The sequence below is a fragment of the Aythya fuligula genome, chromosome 12 (genome assembly GCF_009819795.1).
Source record: "Aythya fuligula isolate bAytFul2 chromosome 12, bAytFul2.pri, whole genome shotgun sequence".
NCBI lineage: Eukaryota > Metazoa > Chordata > Aves > Anseriformes > Anatidae > Aythya > Aythya fuligula.
In genome coordinates this window covers 20,151,252-20,175,349 of record NC_045570.1, presented here as the reverse complement: position 1 = coordinate 20,175,349, position 24,098 = coordinate 20,151,252, and the positions used below count along the sequence as shown (strand labels likewise).

The 24,098-nt window shown below is 47.4% G+C and overlaps 1 protein-coding gene across 1 annotated transcript in view; it reads right to left on the bottom strand.

Moving 5' to 3' along the window:
• SPG7 (SPG7 matrix AAA peptidase subunit, paraplegin) overlaps positions 1-24,098 on the bottom strand; it is a 31,735-nt gene that overhangs the window by 4,208 nt on the left and 3,429 nt on the right. The window contains exons 4-13 of the mRNA XM_032195469.1: positions 19,786-20,036; positions 18,638-18,777; positions 15,939-16,041; positions 14,303-14,428; positions 13,822-13,984; positions 12,919-13,092; positions 7,082-7,206; positions 5,733-5,835; positions 4,570-4,680; positions 1,166-1,281 (exon numbers count right to left, since the gene is read on the bottom strand). Coding sequence (XP_032051360.1) covers positions 1,166-1,281; positions 4,570-4,680; positions 5,733-5,835; positions 7,082-7,206; positions 12,919-13,092; positions 13,822-13,984; positions 14,303-14,428; positions 15,939-16,041; positions 18,638-18,777; positions 19,786-20,036 — 1,412 coding nt within the window. The remainder of the gene's footprint in view (positions 1-1,165; positions 1,282-4,569; positions 4,681-5,732; positions 5,836-7,081; positions 7,207-12,918; positions 13,093-13,821; positions 13,985-14,302; positions 14,429-15,938; positions 16,042-18,637; positions 18,778-19,785; positions 20,037-24,098) is intronic.

Here is a 24,098-nt window from a genome sequence, read left to right as displayed (position 1 = left end):
TGCGTCAAGGCTCTTTGAGGAGACGTGCGTGGGACAGAAGGCACCCCGGGGTGCAAAGGGAGGCCCTTCCCTACAGAGAAGGGCTTCGGGCACACCAAATCTCAAGCGTGCCGATCTGAAAAACACATCTCTTCCCATCAGTATCAGAGCAGCTCCTGCAATGGCCTGACTGGTAGCTGCAACGTGCTGGCAGGGAAAGAGACCGTGCAGGCACGCACACAGCACAGCCTTGTGCCTGGAGGAGGCGCACGAGCTGAGCAGCAGCAGCAGGACGCTCACTTGCTCCAAATATGCCCAGCACCAGGGTGGCCAGCAGGCACGTTGGGAGTGCTTTACAGTTGGCTTGTGAAGGCAAGATTTTTCCTGTGGCTGGTTAAGCTTTGCACCACCACTGTCATGACTGGAGCCCGATAACAGACTTCTTGACAGAGTATCTTGAGAGCAAAGAGAGGTCTCTGCTCTCGTGAGCCCCCACCTGTGGTACTGCACTCAGCTCTGGGGACCCCAGCACAAGAAGGCCATGGTTGTATTAGAACAAGTCCAGAGGAGGTCCACAAAGATAATCAAGGGGCTAGAGCACATCTCCTACGAAGACAGGCTGAGGGAGTCGGGGTTGTTCAGCCTGGAGAAGCAAAGGCTCCAGGGAGACCTTACAGGAGCCTTCCAGGTACCTACAGGGGGCTACAGGAAAGCTGGGGAGGGACTTTTTGTCAGGGGGTGCAGTGACAGGACATGGGGCCTTAAACAAAATGGCTTTAAACAAAAAGAGGATAGGCTTAGATTAGATAAACAGAGGAAATTCTTCACTCAGAGGGTGGTGAGGCACTGGCACAGGCTGTCCAGAGAAGCTGTGGATGCCCTGGAGGTGCTCAAGGCCAGGCTGGATGGGGCTTTGGGCAACCTGGTCTGGTGGGAGGTGTCCCTGCCCATGGCAGGGGGTTGAAATTGGGTAATCTTTAAGGTCCCTTCCAACCCAAACCCTTCTGTGATTCTGTGCTGTTTGTATTGCTGCAGCACTCACAGCTCCAAGCTCATGGAAACCAGGGTAACGTAGCAGAATCTAACACAAGCGCTGCAAAACAATCAACACGTCTTGGACAGAGGATCCCAAAGGATTCTCTTCCCACCCAGCACTGAACTCCACAACAGCCAGCGGTGGGGTTACCTTCATCACTGCCTCCGTGTGCTCCAGCAGCCAGCCAACCAACGCGTGCCCTGATTCATGGAACGCCACAACCTTCCTCTCCTCTGGTGACAAGATCTTGCTTCTTTTGGCAGTGCCTATCGGAACACAGACGAGGTAAGACAATAAAGTGGCAGTAAATGTAACCAACAAGCATGACCTTTAAAAGAGAAGCACACGAGCTAGAGCAGTTACACGCTGTGCAAGAGGTGCTCTCTGTCCCTGCAGTTGAAGGCAACCCATGCTTGGCACAGACTTTTTCCCCTTACAACAGACGTAATCATCACACAAATAATTTAATGCTCGATGAAATCACAGCTCTAGAACGCAAGGCTCTGTTCTGTTCCCAGCTCTGCCAAAGGTACGCTACATCTCTGCCGAGGGACAGATCTGCAACAAAGCAGTACTATTTCAAAATAAAGGAAAAATCTAACCCCCAAAAAACCCACCACCAAAAAAAAAGTCTGGCTGGAAGAGCATATTTAGTCTGCTGTAAGATCTTTCAGTCCCTTAGGGAACTGAGGGACACGAGGGAACCGAGATGTAGCAGAGAGGTCCCAGCTGAGATTCCTGTGCATCAGAAGTCTTCAAGTCAGAAAAGAAAACCACAAATATCTACCCAAAATCTTTCTCCAGACCCAAGGAATCTCTGATTACACATGGCATGCTCCATATGAGCTTATTCCCAGGCTCCTGAGAACGAGCAAATTAAGCCATAACTCACATTTAATACTTTCTCCAGAAAGGTGATTTTTGAAAGTGTCTATTTTCCAACCCAATAGTCCGTAACACAGAATAAGTCCAATTAGGATTTCAAAAAATGCTGAATGGGAGTAAAGCTTCCAGCACGCAGAAAATACGTTAACTACAGAACACACTGCACACTGAGCACTCATTACTGCCCCGCATATCGAGCACAAGGAGGTACCAGTGCTTTAAAGTGGATGTTTCTGCACAGTGCCAGCAGCAATAGGGGGTAGAGCAGGCACAGTCAAGAGCAGCATTATACCAAGGTTGCCTGATGCCTTGGAAAACAACATTCTATTAACATTAATTTTTAAACAAAGTCAAGAGCTTTATTAAACAAGGAAACAGCAAAATGAGCGTGGCAGATCTTGTAAAATTACTGCTCGGGGATGCTGGAAAGCACTGTGCCCTGCAAGGCATGATGGTGATGGAACAGCAGATTAATTGCAACAGCCTTCATTTTCGTTAGTCAGTCCCTTACCTCGCCTTCAGCAGTGTGTGTGCATTCCCTGTATGGATCTTTCTATAGAAAGACGCATGTATGTGCTATATATAATCTATTTAATTTTATTTTTTATACTCTGGAAGCATCCCTCTGCCAGCCCACCAAGAAGGGAGGGACTGTGCTCTTCACAATAGCACACAGTGTGCCCACAACGATTGTTTCTTCCCCTACAGAAAGCAAGCTCCAGGCAGGAGAGTTCTCTGAAGGCCTGCACTTATCACATTTACGAGAGAAATAAGCCAGGAAGCAACTCGGGTGCGTCTCCGCTGGTCTTACACTGCGTACACAAACCCCACCAGAGCACAGGCTCTGCTCCATCTTCCACGGACAGTTCCAAAGACAGCCCCTAACTGCCCCTGTGTGCTCAGCAGGTTTCCTCCATCGCTCCCAGGAGACATGACTTACTGCCTACTTTCTGTTCCCAAACTGAAAACACAATGGAGACTACCACAGAGAAGAGTTCTTACTCCTCCCTCACTGCAACACAAAGCTGTAAGGCTGACAGGGCCTCTGGACTTGCAAAGTTCTCTTTTGATTCCGCACCACCCTTATTAAAACCAGCAGCCTATAATGGAAAGCACAGTAATATCTTGTTTTCTTCAAGAAAAGCTTTTATAGCAACTGAAATACCCTCTGAATTGTGAAACTCAGAAGCATTCCTATTACATGGCAAGGGTACATTTAATATAAGGGCCTGGAGGGGTGTTTAGGGTGTCCTACAAAAAATAGCCAAGTCCTGCTAATATGAAAAAAATCTGATTAAGCAACAAAAAGATGTTACTGCCTCTCAAATGCCACAAAGCCTCAGTGAAGCGAGCCAGCCTGTCAGCAGTGAAACTGCTGAAGCCCATGCCCTCTAACATCCACCACATTAAAACAAGATATCCCTTCTGCTACATGTCCCTGTGGTCTTCCTTGCTTCTTGCCCTGTCTTCCATGTCTGGGGAGCTAAGGCTATGGTGGAATTCAGAGTGAAAAGTTAAGGGAATCCCTCTGAGTTCAGTGCTTTCTCTACTGCAGATGTGAAAGTAAAGCACCTATTTCCTACAGCTGATTAGGATTTCTGCACTGCAGCTAGAGCCGTCTCACTGTCCACTCCTGGGAGCTGCTGAGCACAGTTTGGGCTTCATGGAAACGGGGTCACAGGCACCCAAAGCACTCCAGGGGTCGTTTTTAAGAGGCAGGTGAAACTGTCAGGAATTCTCAAAAAATCTTCTCTTAGATGACGAATTATTTAGGCATTTTCTGATTAAAAAAAAAAAAAACAAATAGTGAAAACCTAATTTCTATATTAGGAAATAACTGACCCAGTACAAACATCCTGTTTCACACGCTCTACTAAGAAGAGCACAGAACGCCTCTCCGTTTGCCCAGGCTCACCCGCCAGTAATGCTGCTGCAGCCTGGAAGCAGTTAAGTGTCAGATTATGAAAACCAAAGCTTGCCTAGAGGGCACTTCAGATCAAAACCGACCAGATTCAAATCCCTCAGGTGAAGTCAAGCGTTCTGGGAACTCTTTTCTCCCCCCCCTCTAATATACTGCTACAGGGTAATCTCCAGAGGTTCCTCTGCTGGCACTTGCACAAGTGACAGGGAAAGGCTGACAGGATGTTCTCAGAGGGAGAACAGTACTCTACTGTCTTTCAGTTTTTTCTGCCAATTCATCAAAGCCTGGGCTTTGAGGCCAAAAAGAAAAATCTCTAATTTCTTCCTGTTGCTGTTGAGGATGGGGTAGCCTGTTTGCTTTTGCTATTCATGTTGATGTAGCAGGTGTCCAGAGCAGCAACAAAAACCCAGAGATACTTCCACTTTATTTATTCTAATGAAAAAACAAACCAACCACCAACCATCCAGCTTTGAATTCCCCTCTTTACTATTTTGCTACTGGTCATTTGCCCTGAGCTACTGGCTCAGGTTGCCTGCAGAGTCAGAAAAACAGGTCCATTTAGGGGCTCATTCATAAAATCTTTCTCCAACTATGGCATTCGAGATTTTCCAGACAGCTCTCTCTACAAGAGGAACCAGTTAAGACCCAATTGTCTTCCTGGAACAGAACGCAATCACCTGATCCTTCTTTCCCTCCAGGAGCTGACACAGATTAGCGAGACAACAGCAGAAATGGCCGGGTCACTTACCTGCAATCACTCTTTCCACTGCATACTCGAAGTTGGAAGTATCGATGGATTTGTGACCTTCTCTAGCAGCATGAAGAGCGGCTTCATTGCATATATTTGCTATGTCAGCTCCTGTAGCAAAGAGTTTACAAGCATTATGTTGTGTTTTATGTGACCGGCACATTTTAGGGGACAAAAAAGGCAGGAACAGATCTAGAGAGGGACCTAAGGAAGTCAAATAGCTGCACTGCAAGCTCCTCTTTGTTCCTTGGGAACAGAGAGCAAACCTAATCCATGGTGTTTATGTTGGACTTGAACAATACAACTGCCTTGGCAGTGAACGCCGCGTTGCCACACAGAGGACAGAGTTCAGCAATCAATTAACAGGCTGAAGCCAAGGCTGGCTCTCAACAACAGGGGAGTGGCGTGGGCAGCCTGGATTGGCATGGGCCGCCGCGCTGTTCATGCAGCAACCGCACAAACCTCTGTGCAGAAGAGAAAGAACATCTGTTCTGAGTTTGTGTGGGTGGGTGATGGTGGTGGGGGGCTGCCGAAAGAAGTCACGAAGAGGCACTGTGCTGGGGCCTGTTAGAGGGGAAACCCAGAAAGGATATTCCAGGAACTCCACATAAACAGGAACTCTGGAGCCCCTTGCTCAGCACTGTTTCAAAGTCCCAGGGACCTACCCTGGAAACAGGCTCAGTGCAGGAGCCAGAGCTGTCCAATTTCTACCCTGACCGACGAAGGAACTGCTATTCATTCCTCCCATCATTTTCCTGCTAACACGTATCAACTTAAGAGTCTTTCCACATCTCAGCGTGAAGCGCAACACCTCATCCTTGACACCAGCTTTGGAGCAGAGAATGAACAGCGGTTCCTCCCCTTCGGAATCAGGATCCAGGCACTGTAAAAGTGTGCTTTCCTCCAACCTCCACACCCTGCCAGAAACTTCAGAAGATTGAAAATAGCCACAAACAATTGCTCATTGCAACTCCATTCACCAGGGAGCTGGTTAGGTTCCCACTATTTCAGTGGGGAAGATTTGAAGGGGAAGAAAAAAAAAAAAAAAGCCTTTTGGACCAAAATACCCTCTTTAAACTAAGCAACTGAGAAGCTTCAGGTTGAACAATGGAATTAGCAAGGAGGGAGGCAGAACAGCCCCACAGGGACACAGCATGTCATACCGCTGAAGCCTGGAGTCAGTTCTGCAAGGTGCTGCGAGTAGAAGCTGGCATCTTGGATCAGTTTGAGGCCCTTCAGGTGCTGCTCAAAGATCTCTCTTCTCTCCTGCGAAGAACACGGAGCACTCACACGACAGCGAACACCCGAGCCCAGCAGACCTTCGCGACATGGCAGCTTGCCTGCTCTCCATCCCAGGGAGCAGAGGAGGAGCCAGACCTCTGGCAGCGGGGACAGGAGCACTGCCACCAGAGGGCAGGGCTGTCCTTACAGCACTTCGGTTCCACGGGAGCCCCGATAAACACCCAGCTCTCAAATTCAGAACAGATGTACGAAGGCTTACCGTGAGTCACTGCTTTCTCTCTCAGGGCCACTCTCCTCCAAACTTTCACTCTGATCTGTCTTTTAACTTTTCTCTTCCCATAAAAGCACTTGCAGGAAGGAGCTCGGAGTGCCTCTACCTGCTCCCTCCTACACTGCAAACGAAAGCCCCATCTACTAGTTACTTAGCCTGCAACCATTTCCCAGACAAAGGTGGGGGTGAGATGATGGCTGGCGGGCAGCCAGGGAGTGACTCATTCAGCTGGTCCAGGAGATCCTGATTAAAACAATGGGCTCAGTTGCCAGGGTTTTTCCCCTTCCTCCTTCAGGGCAGCTGCACGGTTCATGCTTCCGGTGCCAGATTGTATCAGGCATTTAAGGTATTTTAAGTGAAAACTCGGAGGACGACAGTAAAGCACAGATGGAAGAAGAAGAGGCTGTGCTGGCAGAGCGGACAGACCTTTGCTGCAGCTGAGCCTGTTTCCAAAGCTCTGCTACAAACGTCAACACAGCAGCCGTGGAAGACTCCCCTAGTAAATGGATTTAACAAGCATTCAGAAGGAAAGTCACTTAGCAGGCTGTCTGAATGAAAACAAAGAGCCTAAGGAGGATAGCGAGGACAATAAAACCTGCGAGGCAAATGATGCTCAAAGCACACGACAATTTGAGCTCTCCCCCACAAGCCAACTTGCCAATTAGGTGGTTCCCAATTTCCTGGGGAGAAGACTATATATAACGTTCTGCATCTGCACGGCAAAGAACCTCACAGGAGAATCTTCTGCCAGAGCTCCTATAGGAACAGATACGCTTAAAACCAGCGAGCTGTCATTTCACTGAAACAGGCATCTACATTAGCATGTCAAATCTCTGATTTAGGGCACATAAATAAGAAGGAAGGCACACAGAAAGGCGTACTATCTCTATCTCCTCCAAGCTCAGCCTTTGCCAGGCCCGTGAATCATCAGCAGGCAAAGGACTGGGACACTTTTGTCATCAGCATTATGGGAAGGACAGGGCAGCGCGTGGAAAATACCTGGAGCGTTGGAAGATCGATAAAGATGTGCCTGTCAAGCCTCCCAGGTCTCATCAAGGCACTATCCAAGACATCAGCACGGTTGGTGGAAGCCAGCACTATAACGTGATCTGCGGTCCCCATTCCTGTAGCAAAACAAGCAAAAACAAATGTGAAGGTTTCCACCACCACAAAGAGCAAGCACACAAAGGGACGAGGCAGGGCAGGATGCAGAGAACATCTGACACATCTTTATCACAAAGGATGTATTTACAACATCCTTTGGGGCAGCTGAGGCTGAGAAAGTGTCCTGTTCACTAGGAGCACGAGGCAGGAAGGAACCTCCCAGGTCACCCAGGCCAGTCTCTGCTCCTTGTGGACACTCTGAAATTCCCTTTTCAGTTACTTAAACTCCAGCCTAAAACTTTTTTTTGGCCACATGTTGAAGTTGCTCCAACTAGAAGCCAGAACAGAACCGTTGTGTTCAGATGAGCTGGGATGTGCCTTCTCACCCCCAGCCCTAAGTCAACTCCCGCTTCTTTAGCTCCAGTTGTACAAACAACTCTTTTTAGCTGAAATAGCATTTTCCTCCCCAGTATTTCTGCGGAAAACCCATTCAGCTTTCATTTACTTTTAGCCCTCAGTCACAGACAGATCACCAGGGAAGGGACAGGCTTCCTTCCGACCAGCTCACGTTAACGTAGAAATAGAAGACGTAGCCTTGCCACCCAGCAAGTGGCATATTAGCATGAGTTGATCTGCATCTTTTCACTCGCCTTTTATCGCTCCAAAGGCACCCAGGCATCCTGCAGAGCCGTGCAGAGACCAGCCCTGCAGAACTTCCCCCAGACACCACGTAGGCAGGGGCAGAATGTGCCCCGGCAGCTCCGCAGCGATTATTAGCAGACACCAGCTCGAGCCACAGCCACAAGGTTTTGTCTCCGGGTCTTAAAGATGAAGGGAGCATCAGGATTTACAGGCTTTGCCAGAGCAGCACGGAGGCATCAAAGGCAGACAGGACTTCCTGGGGAAGCCGGAGCACTAACAGCTGGAGGAGGGCAGAGCGGGGCAGGTGGTTGCGCTGCTTGGGTGGGGAGCCAGGGATGATGTTGAATCACCGAAGCACGCTGCTTATTTATTGCATTCCACCGGGTGCCCAGAGGGCCCTGGTGTGAGTCACCTGCTCCGAGCCGATTCAGCCGCCCTGGCACGCAGCAGCCTTCCCAGGGAACGGCCGCGTTCGCCCTGCGTGCTTCCCTCGCTGCCAAGTCACACGCTGCAGCAAGCGGCTTTCTGCACGTAAGCTGGGTGGGTTTCAGCTCTCTGCAGCTTTGCCGAGGAGCTGCCAAATGTGTCAGCGTACAGGAGCTCAGCAGAGAGATTAAGGTTACAGGTAAGGCAGAGGACTGGCTCCGTCAGCTCACACCGCAGCGAATCTCCGTTCTTCCTCCCTGCAGGATGCTGTCTGAATAAGCTCCCGGCGAGGATGAAGCCGACCACTCTTCAGGCAGGCTTTACGCCGCGCTCTGGAGGGTGATAAACAAGCAGAGAGACTGGCAGGCACTTGGGGGATAGCAAGCTGCCTTCACAGGGTGGGATTAGATGCTACAGTACATTATCAGCTTTGCAGCTGGGAGGACGCGGCCTTAAAATAGGTCTGACTGCTGGAACAAGCATAATAAAAACAGAACCGCTGAGTGCATCCTCCTCACGTCAGCTTCTGCCCCACTTGCTCTCCAGCCCGCAGCCCAGCGGTGCAGAGCAGCCCCAGTAAACCTACACCAGCAGCTCCTGAGTCCCATCACAGCTCCCAGCACCGTGGCACCTGGCACGTGACGGGCCTTGGCTTCCACAGGCAGCCATCAGCCACAGGAACAGGCTACGAAAACACCACCTCAGCCACAGCAACAAATTCAAAGCAGTTCTGAACATTTAGCCCGAAAAGAGCCTTCGTATCCATGAAGCTTACAACTTAACCCACTTCAAAAGGAAAGGAGAAGGGGGTACTTGAATTGCTAAGGGCTCTCCCTCCCCACTGCCCTGATGGGCATCCCATCTGTGGTACTACACCGTCCTTCCCCAGCCATTCGTTATAAGAATTTTGGCCCTCATCTGTGTGCAGTGCCCCTCAAACAGGGTCACAAACCTGCACATGGCGCAAGCCAGGGCTGATGTCTCCTCTGAGGACCTCCGGCTGCCACCAGAAGCAGGTCTGTGTTTTTGTTCAAAGCCAGGAATCAGCCCAGGCCTGTTGGGCTCCTCTCGGATGCACTCAGAACGGGGGAGATATTTGGGTCACGTTCCTCTTCTGCTTGTTTGTGGCTTGTGAGGGGAGATTCACTATTCAGAGCAGGCACCTGTTCCAACAAAGGCTGGAGTACGAGCTGCCCTGCTTTTAAAACAGCTTCTGTACACACAGGCTCCATCCCTGTCCCTCTCCCACCCCATTCCTGGGGCTTCCAGAACCATCAGAGCCATGAAACCAAGGTAGCTCGCAGGAAGAGCCTCCAATTGCTCTAAAATCCGCACGCCAGCGTTAGAGCAAACTGCATCCTGTAACAGCTCTTGGGGTCCTCGTCCTTCCCGCAGCTGGCAGAGGGGGATCCACGAGGCTCTGACCCTCCTCGTCCTTCCCCACCTCACCTAGGAGTCATCTCGTTCCAGCACACGCATTCCACAACCGCTGCTAAGCTGATGATTCACAGATCTACTTCTGCACTTGATTTTTATTTTTTTTTTTCAAACGAATAGCTCGACTCAGTGCCATGGTGTTGCCTTGCAGAAATTCAACCACCAATTTAAGCTAAAAGCAGCTAAAACAGCTCTCAACCTCCCCTTTCAAGGTTCCTCATTAGAAACATATGACTCCTCCGCTTATGCCTGGGTAAGCTGTCAACCTCCTTAAAAAACAGAAAAATATTCACTGTCCTCCTGAAAACTCTTTTGTAAGGATGGACACAGCACTTCAGCATTCATTTCGGTACCATGCAGCCAGAGAGCATTTCAATAACACGAGCCAAGATCCGCGCTCATGTGTACACCCAACAGTAAGCCCGTGCTTCAGCCCGTGCTTCTTGTACTACCCCGCCGGTCCGTGCCAGCTGTCTCTCGTTTGGCATTATAAACTCCTTGGGCTATTTTTTTTAGTGTGTTTGATAAAGCACTTAGCTCAACGAGGGGCTTAGTCCGTGATCTGTACGAGACACAAATAAATAATCACGAAGCAATATAAATTTAAAAATAAGCCAGGCAGCACAGAACAAAGAAGCTTTTTTTTTTTTTCCTAGGGCTTTTAAAGCATACACTGAGGACAATATTTACCTTCTAAACGGATTTGTTCCCTGATTTCTGAACTGAGACTCACCAAAGCAGCACCACTCTGGAAACAGCACCTGATTTCTACAGCCCACAGAAAATCAGCCATTGTCATTTCCAGCACTGAGATGTAGGCTGCACTGACCACGTATTCCTGAACAGATGGCCCCCATCTGAGTCAGCGTTAACCTGTTGCCAGTTCACCTTGCAACCACCAAGAGGAAAAAAACAACCAAGCTGGCATTGGCATTCTGTGTCAGTAATGGCCTTTCCATGGAGACAGCGTTACACAGCCACAGCTGGAAACAGTTCTGTTTGCTCCACGAGCAGCTATATGCTTGGCCAAGATGCCTGAGTTAGTGCCTGTGCGAAGTCCCATGGAATCACATCCCCATTTCTGGTGATTTCTGGTAACTACACAGCACTGTGGGTTTCAGGGAGGTTCCTCTGATAACCGGATTTGTGTCTGGTTATTTAGGACCCACTTAAAGCTCATTCCCCTCCTTCAAAAACTTCACGGCACCTGGGCAAAAGCAGAGAGAGGCCTGGAGGATTTCTGCTCAGAAGGACCACTCCACCCTGCTTGTACCACTTGTGCCCCAGCTTACAATTTCTCCTCCTTCTGCAGCACAGGCAAAGATCCAGAATTACAGATCATCCTGCGTGCAGCATGGAGGAATACCTACCCTCTCCTGAAAACACAAGTCAGCTTCTCTCCTTGAGAGCCTAAGGTTGACCACGCAGCAAGCTCCAGGAGGCAGCCTTACTGCCAAGCTGCACGAAGAGCAGCACTTCACTTCAGCAGGGCTGCACCCACTGCTCCCCTCTGAGCATCCAGCAAAGAGGAGCAAGCACCTTTCAGCCCTGAGGTCTGGAGAAAGAGGGATGCTCTCAGTGCAGGACTTTTAACTTCTCACATAAAGAGTCTGATGAGCTAAGTGTCACGTTCATAGTCGAGGCAAAAGGCAGCCCTGTCCCAAAGAACAGCAGACTGATACAAACATGCCCTGATGGACAAGTAGCCATCCTACACCTCGCCCTGCAACAGAAGGATTTAGCAACAGCAGCAGTGCAAGTTGGGTCAGGGCAGCAGGCTCTGACAGAGTTATGACTAACACCAGACAAAGGATTGTTCTTTTTGGCTCTTGCATGAAAGCGTCTGAGCAAAGGGTTGATTCCATATGTGGCACAGCCAGCAACCATCCAGAAACGTGGCATCAAACCGGGACTTGTCTGCAAAGCTTCCCTCTCCCAGCTTAGATAGGCATCTTACAGCCAGGCAAGAGACATGAGAACAGGTCAAGGGACGGGAGAATGAATATTTTCCAGTGCTAATGTCCCTGTGGGACAACTAAACTTTAAACCTTATCAGACATTAAAACACCTCCTGTCTCAGAACATAGCAAGTATTCAACACTTAATGGTCAGCTGGACCTAAATGCTACCAGCTATGGACAGTAGTGTCCTTGCTGCCAATTCGTTCTCTTTTGGTTTCCCGGTATTGTAAAAAAATTCCTCTCCAGCTGCCAGTAGGAAAACATACTCCTGAACTGAAGCCACTTGCTGTAGGAAGAGTCTTTGGGGTTGCTGCCCTCTGCCAGCCAGGATCTCTAATGCATGTTATCCACTGGTTTTGTTCGCAGGTAGATGCTCCCCTGGTGTTGGTGCACATTCACCCTCAATGTGACACTACAATTCTGACTCAGTCTTTGGAGTACAGTCACAAAAACAGCTGGCTCCAGGGTTTTAAGTCTACTAGATATTGACCTTTAATCCTTTTGAAATCTAGATGTTTATAAAGTTTTTTCTTTTTTCTCCACAGCTTATTCACACCACACTCTCAAACATCTCTCCTTAGCCCAATGACTTGCCAGGCACCATCAGCTCTGGAGGAGTCCTGCCCAGCTCTCCAGTGACAGACGAAGAGATGCAATATAAAGCCTTCAGAAACAGGGACTAACAATGGGACACTGATTCAGCCTAGTGCTTGGGGAGAGTCCTGGGAGATCTGCAGAAAAGCGTAATTCAGTGTGAAGCAATTACTGGACACACAGCTTCCAAAAACCCTGCGCTGAACAACAGCTGCTGCTCTTCCTCTGTACTCACTGCAGCAGCTGGTGAAGGGGAGAAAGAGCAGAGAAAGGACCCACTTCAGCTGAGTAATATGACAACCTCCAGAAACAGAACAAGGCCAGCCACTGCCACAATGGCGTACAAATAGGAAAAAAAAAAAATCACAAAAAAAAAGATTTTCAGGTGTGAAAGTCCCTAAGCTGCAGTTCAAGCCCCAGTTATCATTTGTCATACAGAGAGGTTTTTAACAATGACATGACCAAATCGTAACACTGGGCTTAGTCCTGGAAATGCTGTGAAGTGGCAGCTAGCCTTGTTCCAGGAAAGAGGGAAGCGAGGTTTGTTTCAGTGCAACGGTAAATACTCCCCCATGAAGAAAACACCAAAGAGGCACTGCAAGTTCAAACAGGACAGCAGCCCAGATCTCTGAGGTGGTAAGGGCCCAACTGCTCAGAGACAGAAATACTGACCATCCATTTCTACCAGCAGCTGGTTCAAGGTCTGCTCCTCCTCAGCATTGGCAAAACCCGATATATTGGTTGAGCGCTTCTTGCCCACGGCATCGATTTCATCAATGTACACGATGCAGGGCGCACGAGCCTGGGCTTCTCTGAAGAGGCTCCGAACTCGGGCAGCTCCAAGACCTGTAGGGGAAGGGAAGAAGAAATGAGCTTCACAGCCATAGCTGTAGAGCATTACCAGCCCCCTATTAGAAATCTGACCCAGGCAAACCCTCAGTGTGTGACAGTCCCTCTCTCAACACTCCAGACATGAAGAATTAGTCAAGAACTCATCTCTTTAGCCCTTAAATACTGCTTGTCCTGAATCGTGCTGGCTTTTAACTGAGCTCCCAGAACTGCAAGGACTCTTCAGAGCTGCTGTAAGAGGAGCTCTGCTCCCAGCTCCAGACACGAGCTCCTGGTCCTTCCACAGGTTAGGAGCAAAAATATTCAGCACATTTCCACACACAGACCCTCGTTGGGTCTCAAGAGATGTAGGAAGGAAGGAAGAAGACTGAAATCCCTGAGCACAGAGAGACCATACTTCCTCCCATCAGCAGGGAGCAGCAGCAAATCCATCAGCATTCTCAATATAAGGAAGGAAGCCTCAGTCAATGGCTTTAGTAAGTAGAGGCAAGTCAGAGATGATGCTTCCAGGTGAAGAACCATGGTTTCCCATTGCCAGAAAGAAGCAACTAGCTATTCAAAGAAAACGTTTTAGGTACCACATTATTATCTATCCACACTAATGCTGAAACCCTTTTATATTTTCAGCAGCAATATCCAGCAAAGCAACACAAAATCTCTGTCCTTTACGAGGCCCAGTCAACGCTCCCCAAGTAACCCCCACTCCCTTCCTCCCGCCACGCTTACCTCCTATCACCTCCACGAACTCAGAGCCTGCCATGGCCAGGAACGGTACTTGTGCCTCCGTAGCCACCGCCTTTGCCAGCAAGGTCTTCCCACAGCCCGGCGGCCCAAGCAGTAAGGCACCCTTGGGCACTTTAGCTCCAAGCTGAAGGTAGCGATCGGGATTCTGTAAGAGCAGCACAGCTGGATCAGATCCACAGCCAACACGAGGCATCTGCACAAGGATACGGTCTCCCAGAGCTCCTTGACGCTGTTCTCATCCTGAGCAACCCTGAGCTCCTAATGGGAGCAGCCACATCTGCAGCCTGTTACAGAACTGGAAATAGACACTGAGTCATGGTGATCACAGCACAAAAGTTTTCAGCTTATTTAGACAGAGGCTGCTCAGTATCGTGCAGGATGAAGAGAACAGACCCTCCTCCCCAGGTTAATTCTAACCCAGAAGATGGGCAGCAAGCACTTCTTGCGGTCTGCTCTTAAATACCTTTAAGTAGTCCACAAATTCTTTGACTTCCATTTTGGCCTCATGCATTCCTGCTACGTCTTTGAAACCAATCCCTTTTCCGGATTTTCCATCCACAATGGTGAAACGAGCCATCTTCAGCTGGTTCTGTGGGAGGCAACACAAATGCTGAAGATGTGCTCTGACTCTGGACAAGGCAACAGCCTGGAAAGACAGTTTGCTACACAGCACAGCGCAGGCATAGCCACCCCCAACAAAGAACATTACAATGCCCACCAGTGCATCGTTGTTTTACCAACTGCTGCTTTGGATACTTCACAGCCAGGCTGCAGGACTGCTGCCTCAAGCCTTATTCACCCACATTTTGTTGGGAAGGGAAAGTAAACCTGCAATAATCCCCCCAACCCAGCTCAAGTCCCTGTAGGCCAGGCAGAGACATTTATTAAAACCATATAGAATGCCCAAAACTTCATTTGGGATCTTCTCCCTGATTTTTAAATTCACTGATCCTTAACACACTCGGGATAGGTGTAGCTTTAAGGAACATGTATGGATGGTAAATATCAGCGGTAAATAAATTACCAATATTGCCTTGTAAACGTATGCAAACATACACTTTGGACCACTGTCCAACGCTGCCACCAGCTCCTACAACAACACAACCTGGGAACAGAATATGGGCTCTCGAATTTAACAGGCACCACATTTCAGCCTTCTGGTGTGTGTTAAGCCAGAGTGACAGCCAAAACAAGGATTTAGTTAAATGTCCTACTTGTAACTGCTCACCATGTTCCTCTGAAAACAGCTACTCAGGACTTTTTTCTGAGAAGAAAGTTTATAACTTCTCATGCCTTAGAAGCAGCAGTTTATCCAAACAAAAGAGTTAAACACGCCGGGCCTAGCTGTCCCCACTTATGCAAGGGCAGAAACCAGTCCTCAAGGCCCTCATTACTTAACACTTCTTTAAACTACTCTTTTCTCCCAGGCAGCTGCGCCCCTTTGTATAAAGAGAATCCCAAAGCCAGAAGAGAACTACAGAGAGCGAGTGGGAAACCTAACAAGGGACTGAATTCACCACTGTTTTCATCCCCAGATCCCTGCGGTCAGTACCAGTGTACCCAGAGCTGATTTCTACAGAGTTTCATCAGCTGATCCAGGCAAGGGTGGAGGATAGCAGGAGATTTAACTGATGTTGCAAGCGAGGCATGTGGCGTGAGGGGAACAGGCCAACACGTAATGAAATCCAGAATCTGAACATATTTTATAAATTGAGAATTCATTTTGCAGAAAGCAGCAATTCCTACTCCTGGCTGTATGGGAGGCATATTGGCAGGACCCAGAGAAAAACACCATCTGCAGCTGCAACTCATTAACAAGCTTTGAAAATAGCAGAGCAAACTGGACTGCAAATTCACTGAGCTCAGCCCTTCCTGCCATTGGGGGAAAGAAAGGGCCTCAGCTAAGGCCAGTTACTGTACAAGCGAGTCAGATGATCAGGACAGGAAAAGATGCAAGATGTGTCAAGACTGAGGAGTCCCTGGCATCGGTTTATTCTCAATCTGTGTTGACTTTGCTGGGGAAAGGGGAGGAGATTAGGCCAGCAGAAGGCAAGACTACTCACAGGCTGCAAAGCAACATAAAGATGCAGGATACTTACAAAAGCGTTGAATCCTCCTGCCCTGCCTGCGACCCTAATAAGGCGGAAGATGCTCCACAACATGGAGACAGCCACAAGTGTCACTATCAGGGAAATGACATCGCTGAAAGGACAAAAGCAGGACAGGTCAGAATTGAAGCCTTCAGCCACAACTCAGTAAATGTCACTCACTATTTTCAGTATTTTAAAGGTCCTGACATTTTCGGCAGCCATGAGCATCTATGACTAAGAAAACGGCACCTTGAAATTTTCTATACAAAACCAAAACCCCAACAATTACGTAACCCGAGAAGTTAAACAGAGGACACTGGCACATACTGCTCACAGCTGTGGAAGAAATTCCTCTTCACCATTCCCTGCAGAGGCATTTCTACTTATAAAGCAGATAGACCTTCGGGCAGCCAGATCACAGCCAGAGCAGGAGCTGGGGACACTGGCAGCCCTTCCCACGGGAACTCACTGCAGAAGACCTGTGTCCCGCGATGCTACGAAGGTTCCAGCTCCCCCAAACCTGGCAGAAATCCCACTGCAGCTCTCCCATTAGGAGAGTCGGGTTGACTGCCCCTGCTCAAGTCTCCCAGAAGTCCTTCACAAGGAGCTCCTGCAGCAACCAGCACAATGAATTTTCTGGATCCTTTCAGTACCTCTTGGGTTAGAAGGGAGCCACGGAGCAGAGCTGACAGGGCAGGTCTAATGCCGTTACAAGACAAATGTGCTGAGGACAAAATACCCTGTGAGCTCTGAACAGGGAATACTTCTAATAAGAGGAAGACTGATCGGACTATCAGAAGGCAGGCTGGGACTGAAGGTACCCTAACTAAGCTCCTTGTTCTGCTCCACGTGCCCTGCTTGACCCTGTGAAATGCTCTTGCCTCCCCACACTTCTGTTTCTTATCTTTAAACTAGGAGCATGCGTTCCACCTCTCAGGAACGGATGATTTACTGAAGCAATGGGAGCAGCACGTGCTGTATACCTAGCTGCATTTGTCTCCCCCGAGCAAGGGCTCCTAGGCAACACTGGAAACTGAAAATCACCTACAGTTTGGCAACTATACAAACAGGAGATTCATTCTGAAATGCATCAAGGGCCCGTACCTGACAGCAAACTGAGTGCAAGCTCTAAGTGCTCTGCACCTCACAGCTGCTTCAAACTCCAGACTCTGAAGTCTCCTGAGTCTTCAGACCCTAGATTATCTCTTTAAAAAACAGTATTTTCAGACACAGGGGAAATCAGCCCGTGCTGCTACATAACTAACTGGTCAGTGTACTCGTCCCATTACACAAACTGACAAAAATTAGCAAGTTATGAATCCCAACAGAAGATTCCATGCTGCGTGATCTATTTAAGAAGTTTGTCTTCACACAAATCATGCATTCTAAGTATAAAAAATGTCACTCAGAGGACAAGCAACTGGTCAAAATCCTGCAAGGGTATTTTCTCACATACAAACATGACATTTATTTCACGTTTTGGTAAGACATCCAGGAAACACACCGTGCTCCAAACCCCACGAGCTACTAGAACCCAACGCTGTGCACCTCTGCTTAGCGTGGTGCACAAGCAGGTGCCCAGGCCATCTCAGCAGGTAACGGCAGCAGCACGGAGCTATCCTTCTTGGTTGTTAGGGCACGGGATTTCTTTCTTAGCAGACAAAGCTACTGTGCTGCATCTCCATCTCTAGGACTCTAGAACAAAATACTGGTTGAGAGCTCTCCAAAGGCCAGTCTCTCTGCAGACTTGCAGAGAGCATCTTTCTGCATCAGCACAGCCCTCAGTGATGGAGGTGGACTTGTTCAATAGCCCAGTGAGTGAGCTTCACAGGTCTCTTGTTCTCTGCGCCCCATAAATCCTATCTTGCAAAAATAAGCTGCCAGCCTTAACAGAAGGGCAAATAAACCTTGTGAGCAGCAAATGACCACAAAATATAAAATGAAAGCACAGAACAAAGCCTAGCCAGTGCTCTGTAATCTTCCGTCAGATTTTTACTTCTTGCTCATTGCAGTTTATTTCAGAATTAAAACCTCTGAGCACTGACATTTTAATTATTATTTTTAAAAGCAAAGGATCCCGAGATCCTTTCAGGTAACAGAAAGGGGCTGCAAATTTAATAGGAGTACTCCTCCCTCAGTGAGATTTTCTATCTTAGCATCAAAGCTGCTCTGCTCAGTATGGGGCTCACAGCTGGAGCGAGCACCAGCACAGGCTGTCCTCTGATCTACAGCTGCTGGAGAAACAGGCCAAAATTAGGTGTTTATTTTTACAGACTGAACCACCACCACAGGCCTTCCTTGAAGCATTCTAACAGGGGACAGCTTACTGCACCACCGACATTCTCCACAAACCAGGGCACAACATCACACTTGTTGAGTCAGGATTTCTATCTCACGTTGCACTTGAATAATGGATTATTGCAAGGACAGCAGCAACTGACAGACTTTGCTCAGACCTGCTGACACTGACACCAAATATTTTGGTTCACTACATGCTGCAGTTCAAGACATCTCCTTGAGACCCTCATGTCTGAGCCGCTAACACACATCTAGAGCATTTTTCAAAGACTGCCTAAGTGCTCCAAAACAGGGACCACTTCTTTTTGTTCTGCATTTACATAACATGTAGCTGGAAGGAACTTTGCTCTTCAAGTGAAGGATGCTGTTGCCAACATAAGATCAACAGTGAGCACGAGTTTATATCATACTTTCCATAAAAGCCAGGGTGTTTGTAGGAAACAGGGATTCTCTCCTTCTCATCAATATTCAGCTCATCCTCCGCAGCTCTCAGCTTCTCTTCAAATTTGTCAATGTTTGCCACCCGCATTGTGTACAGCAGGGTAACGTTCTGGGGACATGCAATCAAAAGCAGCAAGAAGAAATTGTAAGTGTGGTATAAAGACACAACAATGAGCAGAAGAGGTGCACGAAACGGAGAAGTCAGATAAAAGTTAGCATTGTTACATCCTTTGTTTGCTACAGCAATGAACTCATGAGCAGGTAACTGATGCTGGGCCTCCAAATCAAGTCAGGAGCACCTCATGGCTTTCTGGCACCTTATTGAAAGCATAAAAGCCAAGAACTGAGTCTCAGCTCCCTAGAAACAAGGAGGTGCAATGACTTTGTAGGCAGACTGGAGGATGAGGTTAGTATTATAAACCTAATTGTAATGATAGCTTGGGTCCAGTCAAAGTTTTACAATACATCTGGAAAACTACATCACTGGGCAGGAAGCCTTCTGCATATTGTTTCTGTATCCCTCTCAGAAATTAATTTCATCCAGCAGTTTGCAAAATGGATCATAAATCGATGAACTAAATGGGATGTACCCAAGAACAGTATTTTAATCTCTGAGGCTAGTTGGTAATGATTCTTGGTGGCAACTCTTGGAAATAAAGCAAGCATGTGATCAAACTTTGCTTTTTTTCCCCATTTTGGAAGATTTAAGAAGGAAGTCTAATGGAACTTGACAGAGCAATTGAAGCTAAAATCCAAAACAGGAGATAATTTTTAAAACTGGATCTAGAATTAAGAATTTACAATCATCATCTAGATACCTTCTGACATTTTAGTCTGAGCTGGGAAAAACGAACTATTGAATTTCCCCAGCTTTTTAAACATTCGTAATGTTTCCTTCCATGTCACTATTAATTATTCTTACAGTTTAAAACAAAAATCCCAGTGTCCAGGTTGGTAGGAGTAATAAAAGCCCCCTGAAGTACAAACAACAGGAAGCAAAAATTAATGAAAAGCAAATTTACCAGCTAGAGTTTTACTGAACATATAATTCATTAATTCAATTCTTTCCAACAGTATAATCTAAGATCATCAACTCCAACCAGAGAAAGCCACTCACGACTTGTCCATGCGGAGTTCCTCCAGGGTGCAGATAAATTTCTACAATATCACTTTCTGGAACCACTTCGATTCTCTGGACCTCCCCCTTTGACAGCATCTCATTGATGAAATAATTCCAGGAAATGTTGGTCCCTTCTCTGTTCTCGCTGACGGTGAATCGAAACATCAGCACTATTAACGTTATGATGAGGAGTGCCCGCAAGCGTTCGAGGTGCATCTGATTCTCCCTTTTCCTCCGTTTCTCTTCCTCTAAAAAAGAAAAAAGATCAGGAAAAGAGACATGAGCACGTAACTGCACAGCTTTCTGACCAAAAGAAGGGACACCTGAGTGACAAAGCCTAACACCACAGAACCTTTAACACTTCTGTCGCATGGTTCTCTGGAGGCACTATACTCAGAGGCAGGACCTGACTCGCTCCGCACAGGCCATTTCCTAGCTTGGCTCACAAAGGTAACAGAAGGCTGTGTGACTTGCCCAAGGTTACACAAGGGAGTTGGTTTTCTGGGTTACGTTTCACTTCCAGGCCTTCCTGGCTTCTAGGCTGTCAGGCCACGGGGCCCCAGCTGTGCATACGGAACAGCAGCAGGGCAAAAGCCTGGTTATGAAAGCACGAGCAGTCACGTGTAAGCCTAGTGGTTGCCTGGAAGGAGACACATTTTGCATCCTGATAGCCAGCAATCTGCTTGCATCACGTTGCTGCTTTTCCAATCGAGGCTGTTGTACCACATCTACATTCAGCTGCTCCCCAAAGCCCCAAAAGCCACGCGGGGAGGCACTGCGTACACACGTTGCAGAGGTAACGGAGGATTGCCTCTTCATTTTAAGTGGTGCTTCAGTAAGAGGAGGAACTGAAGCATCGGCGAGCCAAAGAAAGTCCCTTACTTCCAGAATTTGTCATGCACGAAGACCAACACCCATCTCTAACATTTTGAGAAGCTCTGACCAGCGTTCTGTGTGTCGGGGCAGTCCGACTGTGCTCCAGGAGACTTCAGATGGTCGTAGCCCGGTGACCCCAAGTACCATTCTGCTCAAAAATGAAGGGCCCACTTGCCTGGCCTAACATGGATCGATAAAATAATAAAGCCACCAGACCTTTGCTGCTAAAAAAATCACTCAAGTATGACTACAGCCCAGTTCTAATTAACACGCCTCTACGCTGCCTAGTCCTTGGGCTGTTGCTAACGTATCCACTGAAAAGAATATTAGGAGTGAGTAAAACCAGTCTTAGTTTCACTGTTAAATCATGTAGCACGGTGCTGAGGGATAATTGCTTCCTGGTGAACTGATCTGCTGGCACTCTGCACCACGAGACCAACAACAGCTCCACTGCCTCAGAGAGAATCAGTGCTTGCAACAAATCGAACACCGCATAGGAAGAGGGGAATGCAGCTTACCTCTGAATCAAAATATACTGCAAAGCAATCTCATTGTTTGTTGCACGTTTTCTCCCCTGCTACGTAACCACCTTAATATTTAAGCAGGCTTGGTAACTCGTCCACGTCAAGGATCTGTGTCAGCATTACATACTAGAAGTGCTTTCCCACCTTTACTGTACCAGTGACATAGGAAGTGGTGACACGAGAAAAAGGGACGGCTGGTTGGCAGTATTTGCCACCAAACCTTTTCTTTCAGGCTCCCAACATTTTTTGTACTGCATAGGCAAATTCTGAATTCTGTGGTGGCACAGTTCAATGTCAGCCGCCAGCGAGCAGTCGAGTTGTTAAGCTGACAACGAATATCTTCCTCTTTCCAGTTCTATGTGGAACTTCTCAATATATAATTTACTGCTCCTTCTTGATATACAATTTAACATCAACAGCAAGATGGCATACATAAATACTATTCTACCCCCAGAAATAAATTAATTCCGTACCACTGGACTGCTAGTGCCTCTGCCTGCTGCAGCCCAGATTAGATTTATTTGCGAATTCATAACAAGAGTTCTGACACCAGCATTTATCACTAGCCACCAATTAGACCCTTATACACACTGCAACAAAACCGAGGGACAAACATATGACCCAGTCAGATGCTAAAAAAAGTACTCTGTCCTTCAGATACACAGCGTCATTTTTCACTCGTTTCCTCGCTCTGCTCCACATCTAACAGGAAAGGCTTGTTCCTAAATAGAAACAATGCAGCTTTTCAGATAAGGTCGCAATTTCAAAACACGGTAACAAGCTCAGACGCTGCGTCCAGCCCATCCACTTTGTTCTCTGATGCCATCTCCTCACTCCTGCGTTATCTGCTAGATCCAGCCTCATTAGAACAAAGCAATCCGTCACAAAACTGCAGGCTAACATCCAGTAGTTTTATTAAGAAAATTTAAATGTAGCATTGTAGAGGCCTTAGCCTGGGCATTATCCTTAACTACTGAGCAAGTTCTGAATAAGTTTATAGGAAAAAGGAACGACTAGAAAAAGGAGTTCTGACTTAAAGAAAGTGTCCAGCTCCTGCTATGCAAGTTCCTTGCTTGGAGATCTGAATGAACTATTGCTAAAGCACTTCTTTGTGTTAAATTTCAGACAAAGTCAGCGTGCATGTAATATGTTGTAAAGCACGCATTCACTGAGGACGTTATCACAAAGAGAGATCACCACAGGGTAAAAGCTAGCCATTAGATAGCTCGAGACAAGCAGTGTCTGGGACACAAGACTTGTCTCAGATCTTTAACCTACAGCTGAATAATTTCAGAAATTTCTAGAAAGCTCGAAGACAACACAAGGCTTTCTTCCACCCTGCATTTAATTAAGGACAAAATTAATCTAATCCTAAGTTTATGTAAAATATGACCGCCTTTACAGTACAACATTCGTATTGCACCATAAGCCACCCCACAACATTCAGTAAATGAGAACCAGGAACTGGATGTGACACTTGCGAGCAACAGCTGTGGGAATACTTCCAGCTCTTTAGTCTCCAAAAGCCTCCATGAAGCAATGATTTGCCATTAACCCCAAATCTGAACTCTCTGATTAAAATCTTGCAAGGGCTGCACTGACAGTTTGAAGAGTTCTTTTTAATAATTACTGCAGAGATGAGCATTCCCCCGGAGACATGGGGTAGCATTCCACCTCCCAAAGTCAAGCTATCCATTAATCACCGGAGAAAAGAGGCCGCAGAACACAGCATGTTACTGTTTACTAATTTTAACAGCTACAATACCTCAAGGCGCTGTGCTCACAATCACCCTGTGTGGTCTCGCAGACCACAAGCACCCCAGCCTCTGAGCTCCAGCTTCCTCAGCGAGGACTCGGCGATACCTGCGCTCGCATCCAGATCAGATGCACCAAGGTAAAAGTTTATCACGTAATCTACAAAAGCAGCGTGATGCTAACTGCAAAGGTCTGGAGCCCTCCAGCTCAGCCCTCACTCAGAAGTCCAGAAAGCAGCAGATATCCATGTAAAGCCCCTCGAATCATCACCAGCCCCTGCAAGCATCAACAAGTGCCATAAAATGAATAAAACATTTAGGTCTTTGTTATGCTTCTGGTATCACTGACAAGACAGAAGAAAGAGGCCTTCCATCCGGAGCACTTCTGACTCCTTTCTTAAAAAAAATCCCCAGGCCAGTAGATGCAAGACGTGGCCTCAGCTGGGGGATTTCACAGCTCGAAATCTGCACCACAGAGCCTGAAAACACGCCTAACCCAGATCCTAGAAACGCTGCACACACTTCAGTTCTTGGGAGACTGGAGGGAAAGAAATGTACTCACGAATGAGCAAAGAATTTTCCTTACAGAAGTGGAAAGGAAGAATCAAATTACACTTTTAAAATGGAATGCAGCTGTTGTCAATCTACAAATAGCAAAATGTTGCTGACAATACCAAGACTTGCAGGGACACCCACAAATCAGCTCAAATTTGAAAAGTCTTTGATGAAAACCTACTGGTAGAAGATACAAGGATCAAAACACTGGCCTGTCAGAAGTTACGCAAGGTTTTTGTCTCGTACACAGCAGATGTTCTCCTTCATGTCCCTGCTCCTTTTTAGCACCCTGGAATTCCTCTTTCCCCTTCCCCCAACAAGCTTAAGGTATGGAGTGGCCACTGACTTCTCAGCAGCATCTGGCACGCCACGTAACTCCCTACGTATCAGAACACATGCAGAGAGAGAAAATTCAAGAAGTTCTGGATGTTGGGGTGCCTGGGGTTTAGACAGTGCAAGATATGAAAAAAAAAAAAAAAAAAAAAAAAAGCACCACCAAAAACCAGTGTCTAGGAAGACCAACTTAATAAAAAGAAAATTTCTGATCAAGTGCCCTTATTAACACAGCTAAGAACTCTTTAAGAATCTATTTTTAAATCTG